General features: G+C 46.5%; 1 protein-coding gene across 5 annotated transcripts in view; it reads right to left on the reverse strand.

Annotated features, from left to right (window-relative positions):
• Window positions 1-1,187: 1,187 nt before the first annotated feature.
• LOC146186554 (uncharacterized) overlaps window positions 1,188-22,840 on the reverse strand; it is a 37,238-nt gene continuing 15,585 nt past the window's right edge. For 2 of the 5 annotated variants that reach the window (XM_084607256.1, XM_084607255.1), the window contains 6 exons: window positions 20,139-20,239; window positions 8,235-8,297; window positions 5,958-6,032; window positions 4,796-4,849; window positions 4,077-4,161; window positions 1,188-1,377 (listed from right to left, as the gene is read on the reverse strand). In XM_084607256.1, the coding sequence (XP_084463382.1) occupies window positions 1,265-1,377; window positions 4,077-4,161; window positions 4,796-4,849; window positions 5,958-6,032; window positions 8,235-8,297; window positions 20,139-20,216 (468 nt within the window). In that variant the 5' untranslated portion in view covers window positions 20,217-20,239 and the 3' untranslated portion in view covers window positions 1,188-1,264. Of the gene's footprint in view, window positions 1,378-4,076; window positions 4,227-4,753; window positions 4,850-5,957; window positions 6,033-8,234; window positions 8,298-20,138; window positions 20,240-22,840 lie in introns of those variants that run through there. The other 3 variants (XM_084607258.1, XM_084607257.1, XM_084607259.1) reach the window with 3 other exon arrangements.

The raw sequence follows: 22,840 nt of genomic DNA on the forward strand, positions 1-22,840 counted from the left end.
TTGGTGAACTCACTACACTAGTCCGGCAATCGAATGTGTAGTCTCAACAGCACGGCGCACACATATTAATTATATATTTTCCAGAATTACTGTTTTGATATTTATATCCTAATTTTCCGAGCGTCTCTTTCCTTAGGCACCAGATTTAAGTTGTCACCAACTATAAAAGCAATGCAGATCGACACTTGAACAGTTACTCTCGCTCTCAGTGTTGGCGCTAACGCAAAGGCGTTCTCCTGATGCTGCGCCTCGATGGCTTGCGCATGGCATATTTAAGGCTAAATCTCAAGTAGCATAATTGCATAAATGCATTTATGCAGCAAGTGCATAAATGAAGTTGGAGTGCGGTTAAGCATGTCCGTGGGAGATTTTGAGATTCATTTTAGTCAAGAAAATGTATTCATATGCACAAATAAACTCTGAATATTAGCTTGGAGTAATTGCGCTTGCGCTAAAATTACCTTTTAAGGTATTTACACCAAAATCAATTTAATTTATACAAATAGCTGCAGTATCCGTATCAGCGCTGCGATGATTTCAAAGTGACACTTGTTTTTGTCGCATGACAGCGAGCACCGACAGTGTCATTCTTTCAATGAAAGTGCACTTCGTGAAAGTGTCACCCAACTTGCCCGTGTGATAAGGGTATTAATGGCCTTATATGCCACAAATGGAGCACTTTCTGTAGATGCAATATATCCTGTACTTAATAAGTTTGAATTCACAGCGAACTCTATTTCTTTCGAACAGTGGTTTTAAATTTGAGTGAAGAACAGAGCCTAATACGTGTAAATTCAAAAGGTCTCTTAGCAAACTCACTTCATTCTTCATTAAAAAAACCATTTCTTTAGTTTACTGTAGACCCACCATTCCTCACCTCTGATTGATTATACCTTCCTTTTATTCAGATTTTCATGACAGCCACTGCAAGCATTTTATTATTCACTAACATACAGTTTAACCTCTGAGTCACCGGGCTGTGCATTTCCTTAATTTCGAAGTCAACTGTATAAGCTCTGTTCCGCGCATAGCAGAAAGTAGGAGTACTTACAGCGCACACCAATCGCTCGTGGCTTGCATACGGTCGACATTGTATGCTAGAGTTAATTGGCAAAAGATAAGAAAACAGACGGCGCTGGACTAGACTTCGTTACGGTTTAATGAATTCGGAATAATGACTTGGTTCGTGCGTAACGAAGAAATTCATTTATTTGTATCCACGTAAGTTTAATGATCGGTGCATTTGCCATTCAATGACCAGCAATCATTTCTTCAAGGGCATGAAGAAACATTCTACCCAGTCATAAGATACTTGAATGTGGACACAGCTTTCAGAGCGTATCTGTAGTCTGCTGGGAAAGTGCGGAGTCCACATTCCTGCAGAAAATGCAATGATAATGTCGATGTCAAGAATATAGGAAAGTATGTACGCTTAAATAGGCAAGCAAAATACACTTAATCACGCTCTGAAACCGGGAGGCAATTGTGACAACCAAAATAGCAAAGAGCGCTTGCTATGCTTGAGTGTTAGGTTTGGGGGGGGGGGGGGGGGGGGGCGTTTAGAAATTTCTGCCAAGTAGTGGCACTACGTAGAAATATTTTACGTTTAATGTTATAGTTCTTTTATAGTTCTTCAGACTTGATTGGAAGGGAAGTGCTCTTTAGTATTTAGTCTATCCTCTATGGAATGTTTAGCTTTAATATTTTTATTATCGTCCACAGTAATATATAAACAAAAGTTGAAGATAAGAGGCCTCTGCCTTGATAGGTAACTTCCCCCCTGCCTACCTGTTCTCTGACAAACATTGATGCGCTGCTGTTTTTCAGCTGACCATGTGACACCCTTTTAGTGTGTACAGTCCCTCTTAGTGGGTGATATGCATTGAAGTGTTTCTCTTCTACTTGCCATCTTATAGGGCAGGTGCTCACTTCAGTTGTGGCATTGAAGGACGCAAAGTTGTTGTAGACGTTTTTCTAAACGGCCGCAAGACTCGTTTCCTGAACCTATATGCGCCAGTTACGCGTGACTTGAGGAACGAGTTTTTCCGTGCCATCGCGCCGCATTTGCATGACGACATGCTCCGCGTCTTACTCGGGGATATTAATTGCGTTTTAGGCACACTGCGCAGACATCAGATGCTCTGGGGAGGGTGTTTTCAACTACCGCGCTTAAGAGCTTGGGAAGCTCATTCGATCACGCGCATATAAAACGCGCGGGTCACCCTATACACGTACACCACTTCGAAGCAATGCAAGTCTGGGACCAGAACGCAATCCGACTGGACCAGATTTACATTCCCTCCGCTTTGTCATCTGGCTTGCTACAGTGTACGATACTGTCATTTTTATCCGGCCTTCATTTAAGCGATCACTTCCCAGTCATGACCGAGCAAGAGCAAAGCGCTTCGCTTCGGTTGGTTCAAGGGTCCCGCGGCGGTTCCTTTTGTGGACGCCGTTTTCGTGCTCGGCCTGCTGTGAGAATCAAGCGGGGTTTCGCCCTGCGTCTGGGACGAAGTTCTTTCGCGGGCAACACATGCCCTTTCTGACGCTGTCCCAATTCAACCTCATGCTCAACACAAAGGTTGGTGTAGCTAACACACGAGCATGTGATTTCGCCTTTTGCGTGGCACGTGTCGCATAATCCCGCGCCGTACGGCAAGCCGACTTGCGTCTCTTGGTGGGACCTTTGTTTGGGACGGCGGGACATCGTTAGTTCCCGCCACCACCGAGACATTCTGACGAGCTGGGGAGGCCTCGACATGCACTGCTTCCCGTGAGTTAGTCTAGTGCTTACGTTTAGGCTGATTGGGAGGCCGTTGGGAGACGAGTGTTACCGTGGTCGCTCCCTTCTAAATTTATTTGCTTTAGCAGCGCGGCGCCTGTGTGCACCCGGGCATCACTGCGGTCGGCTGGTGGACAAGCCTCTGACCTTTCATACGTCGATGTAGCCGACCTGTCAGCTGTACGCATCAGCGAGCTATTCACCTGTAGCGGGCTTTCGGCTGATGAACAGCGGGGAACCGCTGTCTCGAAATGGGAAGCCTGGCCAGTACGTTGCCTGCCCAACGTGAGAGACATCGATTGGCTCAGACACGGGGGCGTTCCCCCAACGCGACAGCGCTTTGTCGACGGCAGTGTGTTCCCATCAATCAGTATGCAAACTGTGACGCCCCCGAGAACCTCTCATATTTATTTTTCGAATATTTTTTGGCGGGAACAATGTGGCGGCTTGTATATAGTATGTTCAACGTCCACGCGAATCCTGGAGCCGGCGACGTTGGAACACGCGCTTCTTTTTTTGTACATGGACGCAGGCTCGAGAGACTAGTTTTGCCTTATTGAATTAAACGTCTAGTATTTTAGTTGTTTCGTACACGGCGCAGAGTAAGTGTCCCGCCATTTGTGGCCTTGTCTGCTATGTGCAATGTGCAATGTATGTCTACCTTTTCCTTAATCAGACATAGCCCCCCCCCCCCCCCCCTCCATCCTCCCTTCACGTTCTAACCATCACAGGGCTGCACGCTGTTTATCGGGCCGACCAAAGTAAACCTTTTTATTGTGTAAAGACCCTCTTTGTGGAATATTTTGTATTGACCTCTACCATAATATTTTCGTTATGTTTGTAAAATAACTTCTCTTTTTAAAGCTTGCTCTTCCACACCACTCGCTGAACGCGGACGTGGAAAGCGTACTAAAACTTGCATGCTTTTGCACAATATGGTAACAAATCAAGACAGCACATTAGGTGCTTGAACCGATGTTCAAAAGTCTGCACAGACGCAGAAGGTGTATCTCAGAGATTTCATATCAGCCACGACTATATGAATGACACTGCACATCTATTATGAATTTGCGGCTGATACACACGAGAATTGAATATGCAAGCACATAAACTTCGTGCCGACTTTCAATCAACAAACAAAACGTAGTAAAATAAATCTACACCAAGACGTGAAGACCTATGTACAGCCGCCCAATCTTCAACCAGCATGCGTGACGGCAGCGGTTTCAGCGATTCTGATTCTTACAGAGCAGCTAACCTGCGAAATGTCTTAAGTATATAAGCAAGTGCTTACCAAGCCGTTGCTTAAACGTGGCCTGTCGGCAAGATTTGTCCAACTTAATGCGCAGGAGCTCATGAAAAGTGACCATCACGCAAGCCTGTTAAAGATATGGGCGGATGTACTTCTTGAAAAGATGTTTATTGCGAATTAAGGAAGTGCCTTCTGAAAAATAAGCAGGTGTGTGGGGAAATCGCTGTTATTGAGAGATTTCGTTTAAAATGCTGATTTCTGGTCGTACATGATGGTACCACTAAAGACGTTTCTACTGTCACACCTCATTTCTGCCGCAAGTTCACGCTCATATGAGGGAGGAATGAACACGTAATAAAAGAAAGATTTTTCTCCTTCGCTGATTTAAGACCACTCAGAATCACCAGTAGGAATTACACGCAAGATTTTTCACATACTAGTTGTCGGTTAATCCTGTTTGAAATCTGTACTCCTGCCCGTCGTTTATTACTTTCTTTAACTTTACTTATACAGCACACATATATGAATGATTGTCGTTAGAATTAGAACGACGCGATCTAGAGACTGCGGAAGGGCGGGCGCTTATACACAATTGAAGAAGATCGTATTTAAGCGTGCACTTAAAAGCATCACCGGAGAGAGTCACAAACATAAAACTATTAGAAAGAAAAAGTAATCAGGCACAAATGTTTGTCGAAATATTTTGCAGCGAAATATACCGATGCGAAATGACGTCTCAAATGCCATAAACTTGAACTCACGAGCTGATTCCGCGACCACGCTGTGATGTTCATTCCCCAGTCTTTAGACACGTGCTGAGAACGAGATAGAGGCCATGGAGAATGCGACGGGTCAACAAGATATTTCATCTGTTTTCTCAGGTTGAGAAAAACGCTATCGCACTACACTAGTTTTGACACTCCGGCCGCCATTTACACCTTGTCATTAAGCACTATCCTAGTAAAACAGGCATATTTTGCAAACATCGTTGCCACTAAATGAGTGATGCTCCTAAAGCATATGAGAGCTAAGGCTCGCAGGTAAGCGTATATAGCATGTTAACAAAAAAATGCCTTAACACTTCTCGCGACAGCAAGAGAAATATATTATGTGCATGCACTCTATTCGCAATATCAGGGTTCAAAAAATACGTTTTTTAGCTTGAGACGTTATTAATTACGAGGACGAAGATGCTAAACTAACACGTTTTATTAAGATTTGTTAGGACTAGGTTTTGTTAGGAAGCTTAGATACGCCGCGACAAATGGTGTGAGCAAATTAATGGTTTCGGGTATACTAGAAGTAGCCACGTTAAACTTCTGCAAATATTGTTATGAGCTATATTTGTGTTATGCCCCTTTTCCACAAGTAATCCTAGTATATATAAGAAATATTCTGAAAGATGTTAGTCATAAACGATTTGTAGTGCGACATTACCCACAGCTGTGCATATCGTTTTTGATTTACTACACACTACTAAATTTTGCACTGCATTCTCGGGAACTGGCAGCAGCTACTTACGCTTCCCAACAGGTTTAAGTGCCTATGCCTTTTGGCTTACCCGGTTAGAGTAGAAATTCTTTTTCGTTGATGCATCTCGATGTATCTTGCTATCGTTATAGGGGCACCACCTGAAGTTTAATGAGACTATTTTCTCTTTGTTTCGTAGAGAAGATCCTGAACAAAAGATTACAGTTGCGTTTGACTTAGAGGCATATATGCTACGGTGATCCCCTGCTGACCTTTCCGGCTTTCAAGTAATGTTTGACATTTAGTGATTATCATACAATACAGCATATCACTTGAACAGCACTCACAATTAAAAAAAGCGTGTTAGCTATTTTTTTTGTCAATTCTTGCGTTTTAACTCTTGCCCAATGAAAACAACAAGAAATACTAAATAAACTATGAATCCGGGCTCACAGGAAGGGCAATGTCTGCTGCTTCAGATAACTTCAGGAAGCAGTTGCATAAGTGGTCCTGTAGCTCCTTCACCGTCTGTGGGAAAATACAGGAACACAAAATAATGAATTCGACAAACTGAAAGCGAGCCGGAACGACGGCAGCCTCTTCCTTAGTATTTGCATATTAGGACTTGCGGCACTGCAAATGCGACAGAAATTGTGTAGTTAAGCTACGTTATCTCATGCATTGAACAAGTGGCAAACCGGCTGGTAAAGCTTTATGTCCCATACACAGGTGAAAAGAAAACGGGAACTGGCAACATGCTGTACACACTGGAATTCTGCGAATCTATCCCCTCAAAGCCCGACCGACTATAAATAGATCAACTTCATAAATATCTACCAGTTACAAAACATTGTACATACGCAATGAACATATATGAAGCATCATAGAGCTTGCGACAGCTTCAGTATGCAGTGTTCCTACTTGCAGGGTTGTATTTAGGGCTGCAGAAAGACGCAACACAGACCTCGACAATTTCCCTGTACGAAACAGGGTTGAAATGAACGTGAAATCGTATATAAAAAAGAAAAATCACACCACAAGTGATTTAAGAAATTAAGTTTAGTGGTATGAAATAGAACTCGGAAGAAAGACAGTGCTGGAGCGAGCACCGTCGCTTGCTTCAGTTCCACAGCAGTAAGCGGGTCTGAGCAAATTCACACTGCTACTTACTTAGTCACTAATCGTTCTATTTGTGCTTCAGTTATCTAACGCATGCTAACTGGCATAAAGTCATCAGCTGCCGTACTGTGCAAAAGATCACTCGACATATATTTAAATGTCTGCTTTAAACAAGTCGAAGCTGATATGCCTGAATGATACAGAGCTAGCGTGTGTGAAAAGGAATCCAAGGATCCCGGAGGGTCAGAGGTCCCATATCGAAGAAGGAACCCCAATTGGCAGCGCCAGCCAAGTCGGACAAGTAATTTTGTCTCGTGACGCCGCACAATCCACCGGCCAAACAGTGCCATATGACCTTCGAAATCAAGCATGCCAGATAAATACTCGTTATTTTGACGTATTTTGCATAGAATAGGGCCATCAGAACTATTGTGGTAATTATAGGTTATTCGGTAGCACTGATACACCACTTTACAGAGCCCAGACTCGAAATCAGTTTCCACAGGCCGCCGGCCCTAGCGTCAGCGCCACCGCAAGCGTCGAAAAGGGGTATTCATTTCTGTGTTCCTGGCTGGCTCACTCGACCTCTCCTGCCAACTGAGAAAATTGTAAGCCATGGGAAAAAAAAAGAGCACGGGAGCGCTGAAAGGGCATTCAAGCAGTGAAAAAAATGTTAGGGGGAGCCTTCAGGACGGGAATAAAGGAGTAGGGTGTAGCAGCTTGGCCCACTCTTATTGTTGTAAACCGGTGGCTAGTTTCTGGCACGTGAAGCATGCGCGCTAAGGCGTCAAATATCTGGCAGGGTCAGATCCAAGCGTCAGCGTTCGCGAGACGCCGTGCGCATTGCGCAGAGCGGCTTTAACTAACGCGCAGAACAACGTCGATGCGGCAGTCTTTGACGCGTGTGTGTTTGGAATCGGGGCTTTACACAAGAATGCGCAGCTATAAAAGGTACTAAAACAAATTCTGCTTTATGAGTGTTCCTTCTAGTAGACAATGCCAAGTCGGGATTTGAGATCTAAACAGGAGGTTGAAATTCGAATCCAGCCTTCCAGCACCCTTGGATCCCTAGTTAGGCATGCTGACCCTAAGCCACGCTGTTCGGCTCTCACTACTTGGTTAAAAATAGCTATGCAACGCAGGGTGTCCTGAGCTGCTTATATCACGGGAACAGCATAGCATTACGCAAATGAAAAAAGAAAAATCTTATGGAGCACATTAAAGTCAAATCGAGGTAGTTTTCTTGGGTAGTCAATCTCGTAGCTTTCGCAGCGTAGTTTGCTGCCACTCTCTCACCCTGTGGGTTGCTCTTTCGCGTCTACATCAACTCTCTTTAAGCACAATTGATGAAAACACACCGTTATATCGTTGAAAAGTGCAAATAACAAAATGGGTTAATTCACGTTCAAAACGAACTTGCCCTGTGCTCTGAATAAACTTGACGCCCCTTCAAAGTTAGGTACCACAAAATTAGACCGGCAAGTCGTTATATATGGTTAGAGAGTCGTTATTTCGACGCTTTTACATGAATGGTATGCGGAGTCAAACTTTCTTTTATTTTCTTTTTTTTTCTTTTTCAGGACAGAATAGGTCATTGACTCTTGCTCTTACCATTTTCTTGTCTTCAGCGGCGGAGTAGCAAACACGGACGGCAATGCAAAACCTTTCACTTTCCTGTGAAATAAAAGGCACATTTCATGCTTTCTTTTAATAAAGTAGGATGCCCATATTTCAATTTTTGATACTGTGGTATTCACGAAGTGGTGTAGACTACTCGTGATATTATGATGAGCAGTACGACTACAGTAATATTGCCACGTGCCTAGCGCCGCGTGACAGCCGTTTTTGGGACCGACGACGACGAAGCGGTGGTTGGCACGAGCGGCGCGATGGTGCTGGACTCTGTGACTCTGTGTTCGGAACGACAAGCCGACCTTATTTCTCGGGTCCTCGGCTACGTGTACTTTCACGGCTTCCTCTGACTTCAGTCGTGACACTGGTGGAGGTGCCATCGATGATCCCTTCTCCTGCGGACGACCCTACGCGGCTGCCTCTCGTGACCACTCCTGTTCACCGTACCAGCCGACGGCCCCGAGGCTTGTCCCCCGAGGCCTTCCCTCTTGACGAAGAGACTCTGGCTGTGGCAACGACACCGCCCGCCCGTACCATGACTGTCCCTTCCACCCCTTCGTCCTGTCTCATCCTTCAGACCCCACGTACCCCTAAACCATTTCACGGTGAGCAGTTTGAAGACGCCGAGGACTGGCTAGCTCACTATGAAAGGGTCGCGACGTTTAACGGCTGGGACGACGCTGCGAAAATGCGGAACGTCTACTTCAGCCTTGAAGACGCTGCTCGGACATGGTTCGAGAACCGCGAGGCCACATTCTCTACGTGGCCGGCCTTCCGAAGTCAGCTCCTCGGTACGTACGCCAACAGTGACCGCCGAGAGAATGCCGAGCGTGCCCTGACCTCTCGAGTTCAGCGTCAGAACGAGGGGGTCGCAATGTACGTTGAAGACGTTATGCGCCTTTGCCATCGCGCCGACCCGTCTATGAGTGAGGAGAAGAAGGTTCGGCACCTTATGCACGGCGTCAAAGAACAGCTTTTTTCCGGCCTCGTGCGGAACCCGCCCACCACCGTCGCGGCGTTTCTGGCTGAAGCTGTGACCATGGAGAAACTGCTACAGCAGCGATGCAGCCAGTACGGTCGGCTGAATTCCATCTCCACACTACCGCCGTCTGACCGAACCGACTACAATCCCGGGGCAGATATGAGCTGCCTTCGCGACCTCATTCGCACCGTTGTTAGCGAGGAGCTCCAGAAATTTCATGGATCATTTACTCCTGGCGTAGCTTCCCTGGCCAGCATCTTCCGTGAGGAGGTCCAGAACGCACTCACGCCACCAACAAGTACAGTCGTTCCACCACCACCCCCGGGCCCCACCGAGCGGATGACTTATGCTGAGGTCACACGCCGCCCAGCCCTGCTACCTACCCCTTCGCCTTACACGCAACCTCAGGTCGCTGTGCACGCTGCGGCACCGCTGCCCCTTCGGGCAGATCCGCGCCAGGCGCCCCGGAAAACTGATCTCTGGCGCGCTCCAGATAACCGCCCTCTCTGCTACCACTGTGGCGAGGCAGGTCACCTGTACCGGCAGTGCCCTTATCGTCAGATGAGCCTTAGGGGATTTTCCCCCGACAGCCCTCGTCCACGGCCTGGTCAGCGGCCTCAGGACATCGCCGAGTACGTCACCCGCCAGCGTACGTCACCCGCCAGTCTGCCACATTCTCCTCGTCGCGAGTCGCGCTCGCCTTCGCCTCGTCGCTCTTCACCCTCTGGGTCACTGTATACCGCTGGACGCAATGGTTCCTCGAGCCCTCATCGGGAAAACTAGCTCCGGCGACCTTTGGGGGCGAGGCCGCCGCACACCGATTCGCTGTAAAGCTTCCACCGCCGCACCGCTCGATTCGCCCCGACGTCGAACGCCGAATTCCTGTCCAGTTTTCGCCGCACAGACCAGATCACCCCGACGTCGTCCGCATCGCCGACCAGTTATCACCGCCGTGTCGCTTAAATCGCCCCGACGCAGACCACACAACTGCCGCCCAGCTTCCGTCGCCGCACCGCTTGCTTCACTCCGACCTGCCGTCGACATTGAATTGTCCCGACGCCGACCACCCAACCGCCGTCCAGCTTCTCCCACCACACCGCTCACTTCACTCCGAGCCGACGTCGACAGGCCCTGGTCTTGGCCGGGTCTCCCTGGACATCCCTATTATCGTCGACACGAAGGAGGTCAGCGCTTTAGTTGATACGGGAGCCGATTATTCTATCCTTAGCGGGCGGCTTACAAGGACACTGAAAAAGGTGATGACGCCATGGAACGGACCAGACATACGTACGGCAGGCGGACATGTGGTTGCACCACTGGGTATGTGTACAGCCCGGGTTACGGTGCGAGGCTGCACATTTGTTGCGACTTTCCTCGTACTACGCGAATGCTCTCGTGATGTTATTCTTGGCATCGACTTCCTTCGTGAGCACGGTGCCACTATAGATCTACCGAACCGCTTGGTGACGTTTTCCGCCAAACTAGCCACTGAAAGGCATGAGTACCGCGGGTCCCACTCCACGCTGCGAGTCGCCGATGATAGCCTCACAGTGCCGCCACGCGCCAGCATCCTCGCCAGAGTTACTTGTGACGAGCCACATCACGGCCTCCGAGTTGTTGAGCCTAATGTCTACCTCTCACTCGCCTTGGGAGTTTCTGTGGCAAGAGGTCTTTGTTTCCTTCGTGGAAGAGAGACGGAGGTACTTGTCACCAATTTCTCCAATGAACATCGACATCTGTTCCGTGGCACTGTCATTGCTTACGTCGACCATCTGCACGAAGTCGCCGAATGTTTTGCCTCAGAGGAAGAGTCACCTAGCACTGAACCGGATGATGCCGTACACGCTGTCGACATCAATTCTAGCCTTTCCTCCGTTGAAAAGAGGCAACTCCGAGATCTATTGCTGGAGTTTCGTGTGTGCTTCACGTCTTCATCTAAAGTGCAGCAAACGTCGGTCATTAAACACCGGATTATCACGCATGAAGGCATTCGACCCATCCATCAGCAGCCCTATCGTGTGTCGCCTCGGGAGAGAGACGCTATCCAACAGCAAGTCAAGAAGATGCTCGCCGATGGCGTCATTCAACCTTCAAGCAGCCCATGGTCGTCGCCTGTAGTCCTCGTTAAAAAGAAAGACGGAACACTTCGTTTCTGCGTTGACTATCGGAAACTTAACAGTATGACAAAGAAGGATGTCTATCCGTTGCCACGGATTGATGACTCTCTCGACCGACTTCGCAGCGCCAAGTACTTCTCCTCCATTGACCTCAGGAGTGGTTATTGGCAAATTGAAGTTGATGAGAGGGACCGTGAAAAAACTGCCTTCGTAACACCAGATGGGCTCTATGAATTCCGCGTCCTCCCGTTCGGGCTCTGCTGTGCTCCTGCCACCTTCCAGCGGATGATGGACACTGTGCTCACAGGTCTTAAGTGGCAGACGTGCCTTGTTTATCTCGACGACGTGATAATTTTTTCACCGACGTTCACGGAATACCTGCGCCGCCTGAGAACTGTTCTCGAAGCTGTCCGGTCTGCCAACCTTTCTCTCAAGCCTCAAAAGTGCCACTTCGGGTTCACCGAATTGAAGTTTCTTGGGCACATCGTGAGTGCTGATGGCATCCGAGCTGACCCTGAGAAACTTGCTGCCGTTGCTGCCTTTCCCGTCCCCGTCCACAAAAAAGCAGTCCGACGGTTTTTGGGGCTGTGCTCCTATTATCGTCGCTTTATCAAAAACTTTGCACAGATGGCCAGCCCTCTGACTCTCCTGACTCGAGATGACACATCATTTTCCTGGGGCGCCGAGCAGCAGATGGCTTTCGACGAGTTACGACGCCGGCTCCAGTCACCCCCGATCCTGGCGCATTTCGATGATGATGCCGACACAGAATTACACACGGATGCGAGCAACGTCGGCCTTGGTGCCGTTCTAGTTCAGCACCAAGACGGGGTCGAGAAAGTAATTGCCTACGCCAGCCGTGCACTTTCCCGTGCTGAGTGTAACTATTCCACCACTGAAAAAGAATGTTTGGCGGTAGTATGGGCCGCTGCCAAGTTCCGCCCGTACCTTTATGGCCGACCGTTTCGCGTCATCACTGACCATCACTCGTTGTGTTGGCTGAAAAACTTAAAGGATCCTTGTGGCCGCTTAGCACGTTGGGCATTGCGCCTACAGGAGTTCGATTTTGATGTTATTTATAAGTCTGGCCGGAAGCACACCGATGCTGATAGCCTGTCCCGCGCGCCCGTCGGCCCTCCTTCGTCAGATGCCACCGACGACGATAGCTTCCTCGGAGCAGTCACTACGTCCGATCTCGCCTCCAAACAGCGTGCCGACGGCGAGCTGCGACTGATTATTGACCATCTTGAAGGCGGGCATCCTACAATACCCCGGTACCTTGCTCGGGGGTTGTCGTCGTATTGCCTCCGCAATGGGGTGCTTTATAAGAATTCTATGTCGAGTGCGAAAACATACCTGCTAGTCATACCAGCTGATCTAAGGCACGAAATCCTCCTGGCCTGCCACGACGAACCAACTTCAGGGCATCTTGGCTTTGCACGCACCCTAAACCGAGTCCGGCAGAACTACTACTGGCCACATCTTTCTCCGAGCGTTAGACGTTACGTACAGACTTGTCGACAGTGCCAGCGGCGAAAAAAAACCCACGCTCAAGCCATCCGGAATGTTACAATCTATTTAACCACCCCTCACACCCTTCGAGCAAGTGGGCATGGACCTTTTAGGCCCATTTCCTTTATCCTCGAACGGACACAAGTGGATCGTAGTCGCCACAGACTACTTAACACGCTACGCTGAAACGAAGGCCCTTGCCCGAGGTACCGCCGGCGAAGTCGCTCGATTCTTTATGAGCGACATTGTGCTCAGACACGGTGCACCGTCGACCATCATTACTGACCGCGGAAAGGCGTTTACAGCTCGGCTACTGCGGGACACCTTAACTCTCAGCCATACCGAGCATCGCACAACAACAGCGTATCACCCTCAGACAAATGGATTAACGGAACGACTAAACAAAACTTTGGCGGACATGATCTCAATGTACATCGACGTTGAGCATAAAATGTGGGACGAGATCCTGCCGTATGTCACCTTCGCCTACAATACGGCGCCGCAGGAAACCACGAAGTTTACGCCGTTCCGTCTCGTATATGGCAGAGAGGCCCGCACGATGCTGGACGCGATGCTCCCGTGCGGAGAAGAAGCGGTCGAACCCGACGCCGCCCATTTCGCAGAACAGGCCGAGCAAGCCCGTCAGCTGGCCCGCTTGCACATCAAGGAGCAGCATGCCAGCGACGCTCGACACTATAACCTTCGGCACAGGGAGGCCCACTACGAACCAGGGGACCAAGTGTGGGTGTGGACCCCCGTGCGCCACAAAGGCTTGAGCGAGAAACTACTCCACCGCTATTTCGGACCCTATAAAGTCCTGCGCCGCTTAAACAACGTCAATTATGAAGTCATTCCAGATGGAACCGTGACCGTCAGTGTTCGACGCCAGCGGCCTGAAATTGTGCATGTGGTGCGCTTAAAGCCGTACTTTTCGCGTGACTGAGCGTTCCCTGCAAGTGAAACCTTGCGTTATTGTACAGTTCACCTCACGCCTAACTTTTTTTTTTCTCCTCTAACCTTGTCTTCGGGACGATGTTTTCTTTCACGGGGGGGAATATTGCCACGTGCCTAGCGCCGCGTGACAGCCGTTTTTGGGACCGACGACAACGAAGCGGTGGTTGGCACGAGCGGCGCGCTGGTGCTGGACTCTGTGACTCTGTGTTCGGAACGACAAGCCGACCTCATTTCTCGGGTCCTCGGCTACGTGTACTTTCACGGCTTCCTCTGACTTCAGTCGTGACAATATCTACAGAAAAATCATAAAAAGATGGGATGTCGGTATGCAAATTCTGAGAGCACACCCGCGTATGTCGGACAAACCGCAGAAAAAATTCAACATCGCGAAATAAGAAGTATTTGCTTTTCTTTATAGGCCTCGCTACAGCAGTGTCTCATTACAGCAAAGAGAGCAAATGGTACACCATACATCATTCAATTACCACCATACATCATCATGACCACCATACATCATTCAATGACCACCATGATGTATGGTACACCATACATCATACATTAGGAGACCAAATGGTACACCATACATCATTCAATTCTTCTTAGAGAATGTCTCTTCCCTAACCACGATGCCATAAAATGCAGGAAAGATGCTTGCGGATATAAATCTGCATCCGCAAAGGATCGAATCCCGGCCTCGGCGGCCGCTTTTTGATGGAGGCGAAAAGCAAGGCGCCCGTGTGCTGTGCGATGTCAGTGCACGTTAAAGAACCCCAGGTGGTCGAAATTTCCGGAGTCCTCCACTACGGCGTCTCTCATAGCCTGAGTCGCTTTGGGACGTTAAACCCCACAAACCAACCAACCAACCAACCAACCAAAAGTCAAACACATTTACACTGATTCGTTCTACTGAACTGGCTATTAGAGGATTCAAGTAGCTGTTATTAATATTCATGAGCCGGCGAAGAAGCGGAGGATTACAGTGCAGCAGCCGCCTCGTATACAAGAGGACTGCGGCTCAAATCCCAATACGAGCAATTATCTTCCATATAAAGAAAAAATGTCCGTATCGATGGAAATACATAAACAATTATTATGTGCAATTTGATGTTGGTTACGAGTACTGACAAAGAAATAAAAGTCGGACCACTAATTAGCTGCCCTTGGTCACAACCACATATATTGATATATACCGATAAACTTATGCTTAATCCGGCTACTGATCGTGGTGACGGTCAAGCTTAGACGAGTGCTATGCATTTCTGGCTCTTAAGAGTGCTATTGGGAACTGAGCCTGACAACATTTAACACTGGAATCTCACTTAACAGGTTGCGAATAGTAAACGGGATGCCATAGGGCATAGTGGGGCATATACAGACCGTAACTCAGAGCAATGCGATGAAGAGAGCGAGAAGTGAGATTGTAAATCAATAACGATATGTAGCAACGTACAGTAACATTACATTTTTAGCGATACTCTGACAGGTGAAGTAACTAAGCTTAATCAGAGACGCATGGAACACAAACCTGCATGTGCGTAGAGCTAGCCCCGGCTACCAGATTGTATAAAGTTGTTATAGACACATGAAATCGACATAGAATATGACAAGAATATGACGTTATTGTGGTTTCGGTGCGTCCGACTTCGTTTTCCCGTCAGCTGTGGTCACGTGTGAAGTCAATTTTGTTGTTTTTGTCGTAGTTTAAGTTGTTTTCTTATGTTTACTTGATTACGAGATTTAATGTGTAAAGCACTGCACGTGAATTTTCGCAGTCTTAGATGGTTTGCCTGTGAGGTTTAACGTCCCAAAGCGACTGAGGTTAAGAGAGATGCCATAGGGGAGGACTTCGGAAGATCGACCACCTGGGGTTCTTTAACGTGCACTGACATCGCACAATTTAGGGACGCCACTCCGTTTCGCCTCCATCAAAACGCAGCCCCCGAGGCCAGGATTCGATCCCGCTTTCTTGGGCACAGTAGTCCAGCGCCTTAACCACTTCGCCACCCCGGCAGGGCCTTTTCGTAGTCTATCAAGAGGTTCCCTACAAGCCCAATGACGCTTTCGAAGGCATGGAAGTACAATTAAAAGTGGACAGTTGGGCTAGTTGGTGATCTTTAGACTCAATCCACACGGTAACTAGCGCTAATGACAGGGAAAGAAGAGAAGCGTTCGTGGTGTCCGCTTCTCTTCTGTACTGTATTTAGCGCTAGTTACCATGTGCATTGAATGGAAGTGTAAACTGTGTCCTCAGCGCGAAAAAAAACCTGATTGATTGATTGATTGATTGATTTAATTGACCAACAACACAGTATTCCCTTCTTTTCCCGTTTGCCGCATGGAGCCCGAGGACCAGATGGATGACCGCACATATTTTTCCAGGATACAAGTACGAACGCAACAGTGACTACCTCGGAGCCCCCGCGTCTCGAACGATTGTATGGGCTCTAGCCCACATGGGCCTCGAAGACAATGAAACGGCAGACGCCGCCGCCCTCGCGCTCGATCACTCTCCGGGCAACGCCTTCCTTTTGACACGGATCCCGAATCCAATCAGGCCCTCACTTCTCGAGAAATCGGCTATGCAATTTATCGCAAGCCTTGTAAGAGCCTTCCAAAGGTGGAAGAACGCACACTCCTCCGTCTTTACACCAAAACGCTGCTGTGCCCGGCAGTTTTAAAACTGATCCTGCCTGTGCAGGAAAATGGTCGCACTGTGCGGAGAAGTCTTCGGACATCTTCCACGTGGTATGGACATGCCAGTCAACCCCGAACCTCGCCTCCAAACTCAACTCCACCCGGAAGGACTCGGCGGCAGCCCTGCTCGGCTGCTCCAACCTGGCAAGCCAGAAGGTTCTGGTCCACCGAGCTCGAGCCGCGGCGGTCGCCAATGGGCTCCTGTAATGAGGAGCCCACCTAGGGATTGCGAGAGGTTACCCCGGCTGCCTCAAGCTTCCTCCCTGAAATAAAGTTTTTCACACACACGCACACAACGCAGGAATATTATCATGTATCCATTCATTTGCACATGGCTAGCAGTGAATATACACGTGCAACCTGTCTGCGAGAATTACAATTTCCGCTTGCCAATCCTTTCATATATTTTCAATTACGCGGATGTGTGTGTATAACGCATATATAAGTAGCTTGCGCTTAAGTTTCCCGCGCGCCCCCAGAGCCGTCTAGTGGCCGTCGTGCCACTCGCTTATTAGGACGACTGCAGCTACTGCTGGTGAAAGCTTGGAAGGGCATGCAGCTAAATTGTCGCGAAACCGAAGGCATGCTGATGCTTTGGCAACTCCTCGGCTATGATGAAAAGGTTAGTCTGTATTCAATTATACCGTAGCCGTACAAAAAAAAAAAAAAAAAAAAGGTGGATGGCTGGCTGGGTACACACGTGCGCACGGGTGTAGTAGATTGTTCTGCTTCTCGTTCGTGCACTGCTGTTTCATCGCCCAACATGATTAAAAAGTTTTGTTTGGTTATTAGCTTTCATCCTATGTGCAATACAATGTGAGGAATTGGCGGGAAGGGCGCCTGATTGAACTGCGTGTAAACCCGACCATCGTGCTCGAGCATCATACTGCTACACGCTGCTCGTACGTTTGCTTGAGGCATCGCGAGGCGAACGGATGGAAGTCACAATGAACACCACAGTGAAGGCCGACATACGTGGAATGTAGTGTGCATTTCGCGACCATGTATATATTGCAAAGCGACGCAATCAATAACTCATCAAAATGTGCAATATTTTGTCGCAAGTGCTTAAAGTGTGGTAATGCATAACGCGGCATTCGTTGGCAATTATTCCAGCAATAAACTATCGCACATCACGTACTGATCCCTCAAATATTTAGAGCAGGCACAATAACTGAGCAGTTCTTGAAAAAGAAAAAAAAAGCTAGACGACTATTGCGTTCGCTTTACGCGCTAAAAATGCGTATTTTTTACGTTAAATATGTCGAACTGCATTGCCGGTAAAGGAAGTTTAAAAACTGGGCTCAGCTTTTTTGCTGAAGGTCTTAATTTTCTTAATATAATGTTGGCCACTTAAGTCAAACATAAAAAACTGATTAAATAATTAGGGTAAATAATTCCTCAAATGCTGTGCTCTATCACGCACTTCATGATGTACGCATTACTCTATAGTGCACCTGCATAAACCACACTGACGTTTATCTCTCGCAGGGTTTAAAATAATGATCCGTGAAGAGTTAAAACAAAAATTGCCCATCACATTTCAACACAGGGGGAACGTTTCTAGTGGGCAAACGTGCTTCTTATGAAGCTGCTTGGGTCATTATATATCTTCAAGAGTACAGTAGGTTAATACAGCAGGTCTTCAGTGTACTTAGCACTTGCAGTATTCAGAAATCTATCTGCATTTTGAGATCACAGGGAAGATATATTTTCAATTTTGCGTGATATTCAACCTCCGCTAGATATGCTCCATCGCAGCTTAATCACATTTGCTCGGTTGCATACACGTAATTTGCTGTGCAAAGACACAGCACTTCGCAAGCGTCCTGTAGCACGAAAAAAAAATTCAGAACAAGTTACAGCTTTAAACTAGTTACGCGTAACGATTTTATTTAAATAGTTTCCGAATGCAGCCATACAGCGCGACTTGTAGCCAAGTTCGCGGGTAGCTAAGCGGTTACGTTGCGCTCTAAGCCAATCTCTATAGTCTACACGTATTCAAAACATAACTGAGTTAACTCAAAATGCGCGAAAGAGAAGGATTAGAATCCACTGATCGGCGCAGCAACGCTCCTTCGCTTCCTCTGCTCCGTCCTACTACACACTTGCCGATTTTATATCCAGGTGGCGTAGCGTAGATGGAGGGATTACCATAGCATAGCATAGAATAGCATAGCATAGCATAGCATATATGGTATATGAGAGCGTTTCCATTAAAAGGGTTGCTGGCTTTTGGCGCCATGTTCACTTCTTTTTTTTTTTTCTTTTGTCTTGCGTGTTATAAATTCGTGAACACTCTTGTCATTCCAGCAAATAAATTTTCTATTTCTACCCTTTTAACCTTACGGCGTCTTTCTCCTTTTCAGCCACCAACTATCTCATCGATGTTTGCTAAAATTCTCGAGAGACTCACTCAACCGACCACTGGTGCTGCCTGCATTGGCAATCGGTTCCATACCATCACGATAAACTGTAAGGGGATGAACTGTTTCTGCGCATTTACTACATGCTGCAGATTTGTATTCTTCTTTAAGTTTATTTTTGCAGCTGCCTGTTCAAATACACCCTGATCTAACTCCAAAAATTTGAAGCCCTGCCTCTTGAGCTATCGACGAGAGATTTCTCCTTTGTCGCTGTTTTCAATTTTTGATATATTTGACACTTTCTGTGTTTTGAGGTTTTGTTTATCGCTCTTAATTTCTTCATCCTTGTTCCCTACATAATTTCTGATTTGCTTTGTAGTTGTTTTCCTTCATTGTGAATCAACGCTTTTTTGTTAGATGTATGTATTTAAGTACTTCAGCTGTGCACCTTTTACTGTCCAATATCTTGAGGCATTCGTTAAATTAAATTTTACTGTGAGCTTCCTGCGATTCGAGAGACGCTCAGGCCACATCACCCTATACCCCCTCGTTTGTGCTTTTGCAGTGGCCAAATAGCTGTAATCGTACAGCAGCTCTCTGATTTATTTATAATCTTGACCAAACATCTGCCGTCAGGTACAAAGCCGCTTTCGCGAAAGCATGCCCTGACACTATAATTTCTTTACAAATCCCCCTCAGTTTCTCATGGTTGCTATCCCCCCCACACAGACACACACTTTGCCCCGCCTCCATTGTGTTATTATCCGGGCACCTCTTCGTCATTTTGCGATACTGTTCGTGCTTTTCAAGTATGTCAGTGAAATCCCGAGATATTTGTATTACCGTTTTAGGTAGTTTACGGCCTTGTACTTTAAGTACCTGTTTGCTTGAACAATTGAACGTCATCAGAGACGATCTGGTTCGGTTAAAACTCAAGTCTACAGAATCATCTTCGTCTCCGCAAGGATAACTAGTGCTCGCATGGTTTCCTAGCTATCTGCCAACAATACAATATCGTCCGCATGCATTAAACCAGCGAGGCGCTGCTTGGGACATTTCCGTGTGCCCATTTTTTTATACGCCCCTGCACAGCGCAGTTTTCTTGAATGCAAGTGCACACGGTCGTGCACGTTATTCCATTTACGGGGAGTCAACAACGAGAAAATTAAGTTTCTCCGGAAGTATACAAAAATATTTATGCAGTACTGCAAGGCTATCTCTGCCTGTGAACTTGCACAGCCTTTCTACTTTTACGTACCTTATTCGCATCTGCTGGTATGTTCATGGCGATCGCATGACTCTTGCAGGCCCAAATATATTCTGTAGCCATGCGCATCGCTTTGGCCGTATGCCAGGGATCTAGAAACAAAATCAATATTTTGTGGTTCTTTTTTCAATAGGTAGGCAGCTTCATTTCTATACCTTAGATCAAACTCCATATACAAGACTTGAAGATTGCAACAATTTTTTTTTCCCCCACTCAGCTCTAAATATATCCTGCTCAAACCTTAGATGAAAGAAATATTGTATGTTGCGATGGCACTATTCTTTCGAGCAGTATCTTTATAGCTGCACAAGTTGTTTTATCCGGTTTTGTTTTTACAAATGCCCCTCAATTTCTCAAAACTCATAAAAAGCTGTGTAATATATATCTTGAAATATGCATATTTCCGTCTAACATATTCAACGTGGCTGCCATGACATTTCTGTGCCTTTGTGATATTTGCTCGCTGGATACACGTACTCTTCAAAAACTGATATAGTAGATTTGGGGCAGTGCCACATGCGCACTTTTGCTTTTGGTTAATGGGTCTTTGATGCAAGACTGAAGATAGTTGGGAAGACAACGCCACCATTATGTTGCGTTAAAATTCACGTATGGTAATTTTAATTTCATTATATAGAGCAGTTATTTATTGACTTTATATATCCATGGCGGCCAAGTTTGTGTTATTTCACGTTACTTTCAGTGGTGAAGCGTCATAAATGTGTTAAAAGGGCTCGGCATCGCAATTATAATTCATATCTCTCATATAGCACACTTGAAAAGCGCAGTATACTTCGAGTCTCGAAAATAAAAAAAAACAATGGAATAAAAAACAGACCAAAGTGAAGAAGACATTACCTCTCTTTGCAAATACACCTCATTAGCTAACAATATTTTCTTTGCGACGAATGTAAATGCGAGAAAAGAAGAAATATTTGCAAATATGTTATCTTCTTCGTCAATGCTATGAAAGAAAAGCAGAAAAAACTGAAAACAACGCCATTTTTCGCGTCATTACTGGCATATTTTATTTATTACAGTGCTGATTTGCCTTGAGAACCAAGACGCTAGGTTTCGAGGAGGTTTAGACCAAACCACATTATCTGTTTCTTCAACGGACTGAGCGCTGGGCTTTGGTTTGTCGATTAATATACCGATATCAATTAAACAGAGTTGTGTCGCTGTCTAAACTACCTGAACCGAATAATTTACACTTCCAAGCTGGATGGCAATAAAGACAAAATACATAAGAAAATATAATTGGTAATCAAAATAGATTCTGATCGAGATGTTTTCCTTTCTTTCTGTATCTGGATAAATAGGATTATGAGACCACTTTTAAAGGTGAGTGATAAGTCGCCCTTCTTAATATTATCTAAATCACAGCACACAAGTATTTCGATGACATTAAAGAGAGAAATTACCAAAATAATCTTGTCGCACTGTAAAAATAAATATAGAAATGCCCAGGTGCTGCTTTAATCGTATTACGACATCGTTACCTTCTGCCTAATGAAATGAAAGGCTATTTTTGTTATCAAAGATCTTGGATACATAGGAAAAAATCAAACAAAGAACAGTGAAACCCACTCAGTTGCACAGAACAGTACTCCATAACGCCCGTCGTGAAACTTTCACCATATTCGGCAACGCAGAAAAGAAGGAACAAAAGAAAGCTTCTTGCTACCGCCATAGCCGTTAGTGGGTACTCAACCTCTTGGACTCTGCAGTCTTACATGTTTTAGTAGAAGCTTTTTATGCTGCTGAGAGCTCCAGAAGAACGATTGCCCATGCGGATATTATGTCCGAGAAAAAAAGTATATACATCCACAGCTGCTCTGCAGCACGTTTTGTAAACATGTTCTCATTACTCACGCACAGGGCTCCCAAATATCGCACAAAAGTGCAATCATTAGTTTCAAACCTTCAAACGTCAACCATCACCACGAATTATGGCACCCTAATGACATTTCAACCCTACATTCAGCTTTTTACAGCTGCTCCGCGGAGTTTGATCATGTGTGTGGATGTAAAGTGCGATGGTAATGAAAGCGTTATGATGATATCTGAGCACCGATTCGGGTGTCATAAATATTCTTTGTGACAGGAGTGTCGGAAAATCAGCAGTACAAACGCTGCTACGTGAGGTGTAGCCTTTTTTTTTTTTTTTCAGGACGTCAAGGTGCTACCCCTTGCTTGCCATGAGAGTACGGTGTCGAATACCAAGAAGGAAGCAGCCTGCTTTGAACTGAATTATACCTGAGGTATATTGGAACGGAGCTTAGAATTGCTTTTCAGGTTTATCGGTGCAAGGCGCAGCTAAATCAGTTTCTCTATAAAATACGATGTGCCGATATTTATGTCGAATGATCGCGGCAACGTGTGCAGGTGCCTCTATGTTTTCACAGATAGCAGATGTTTCCTCTCGTGGCTTTAACTGGGTGGTTATTTGCACGTTTATATCGTGCTCGGCCGGAAACGACGGATGAAAATATTTAATGCGAAGTGTCAAACAGCAGCTTTATCAAAAGCGTCTAGAGAAAAGCACCAAAACAGTTGCCTAATTTACGGTGAAAATAACAAAGGTACTCTTACGGCTATGACGAATCCGCATTCCCTGCTAGGTTCTCAAAAGCCACGAGACACAACCTCGAAACGACTGCACCCACATATACAGCCTTAGCGATGTCACC

Source organism: Amblyomma maculatum, chromosome 6, assembly GCF_055883805.1.
Source record: "Amblyomma maculatum isolate TAMU_Amacu chromosome 6, ASM5588380v1, whole genome shotgun sequence".
In the NCBI taxonomy this organism is placed as follows: Eukaryota; Metazoa; Arthropoda; class Arachnida; order Ixodida; family Ixodidae; genus Amblyomma; species Amblyomma maculatum.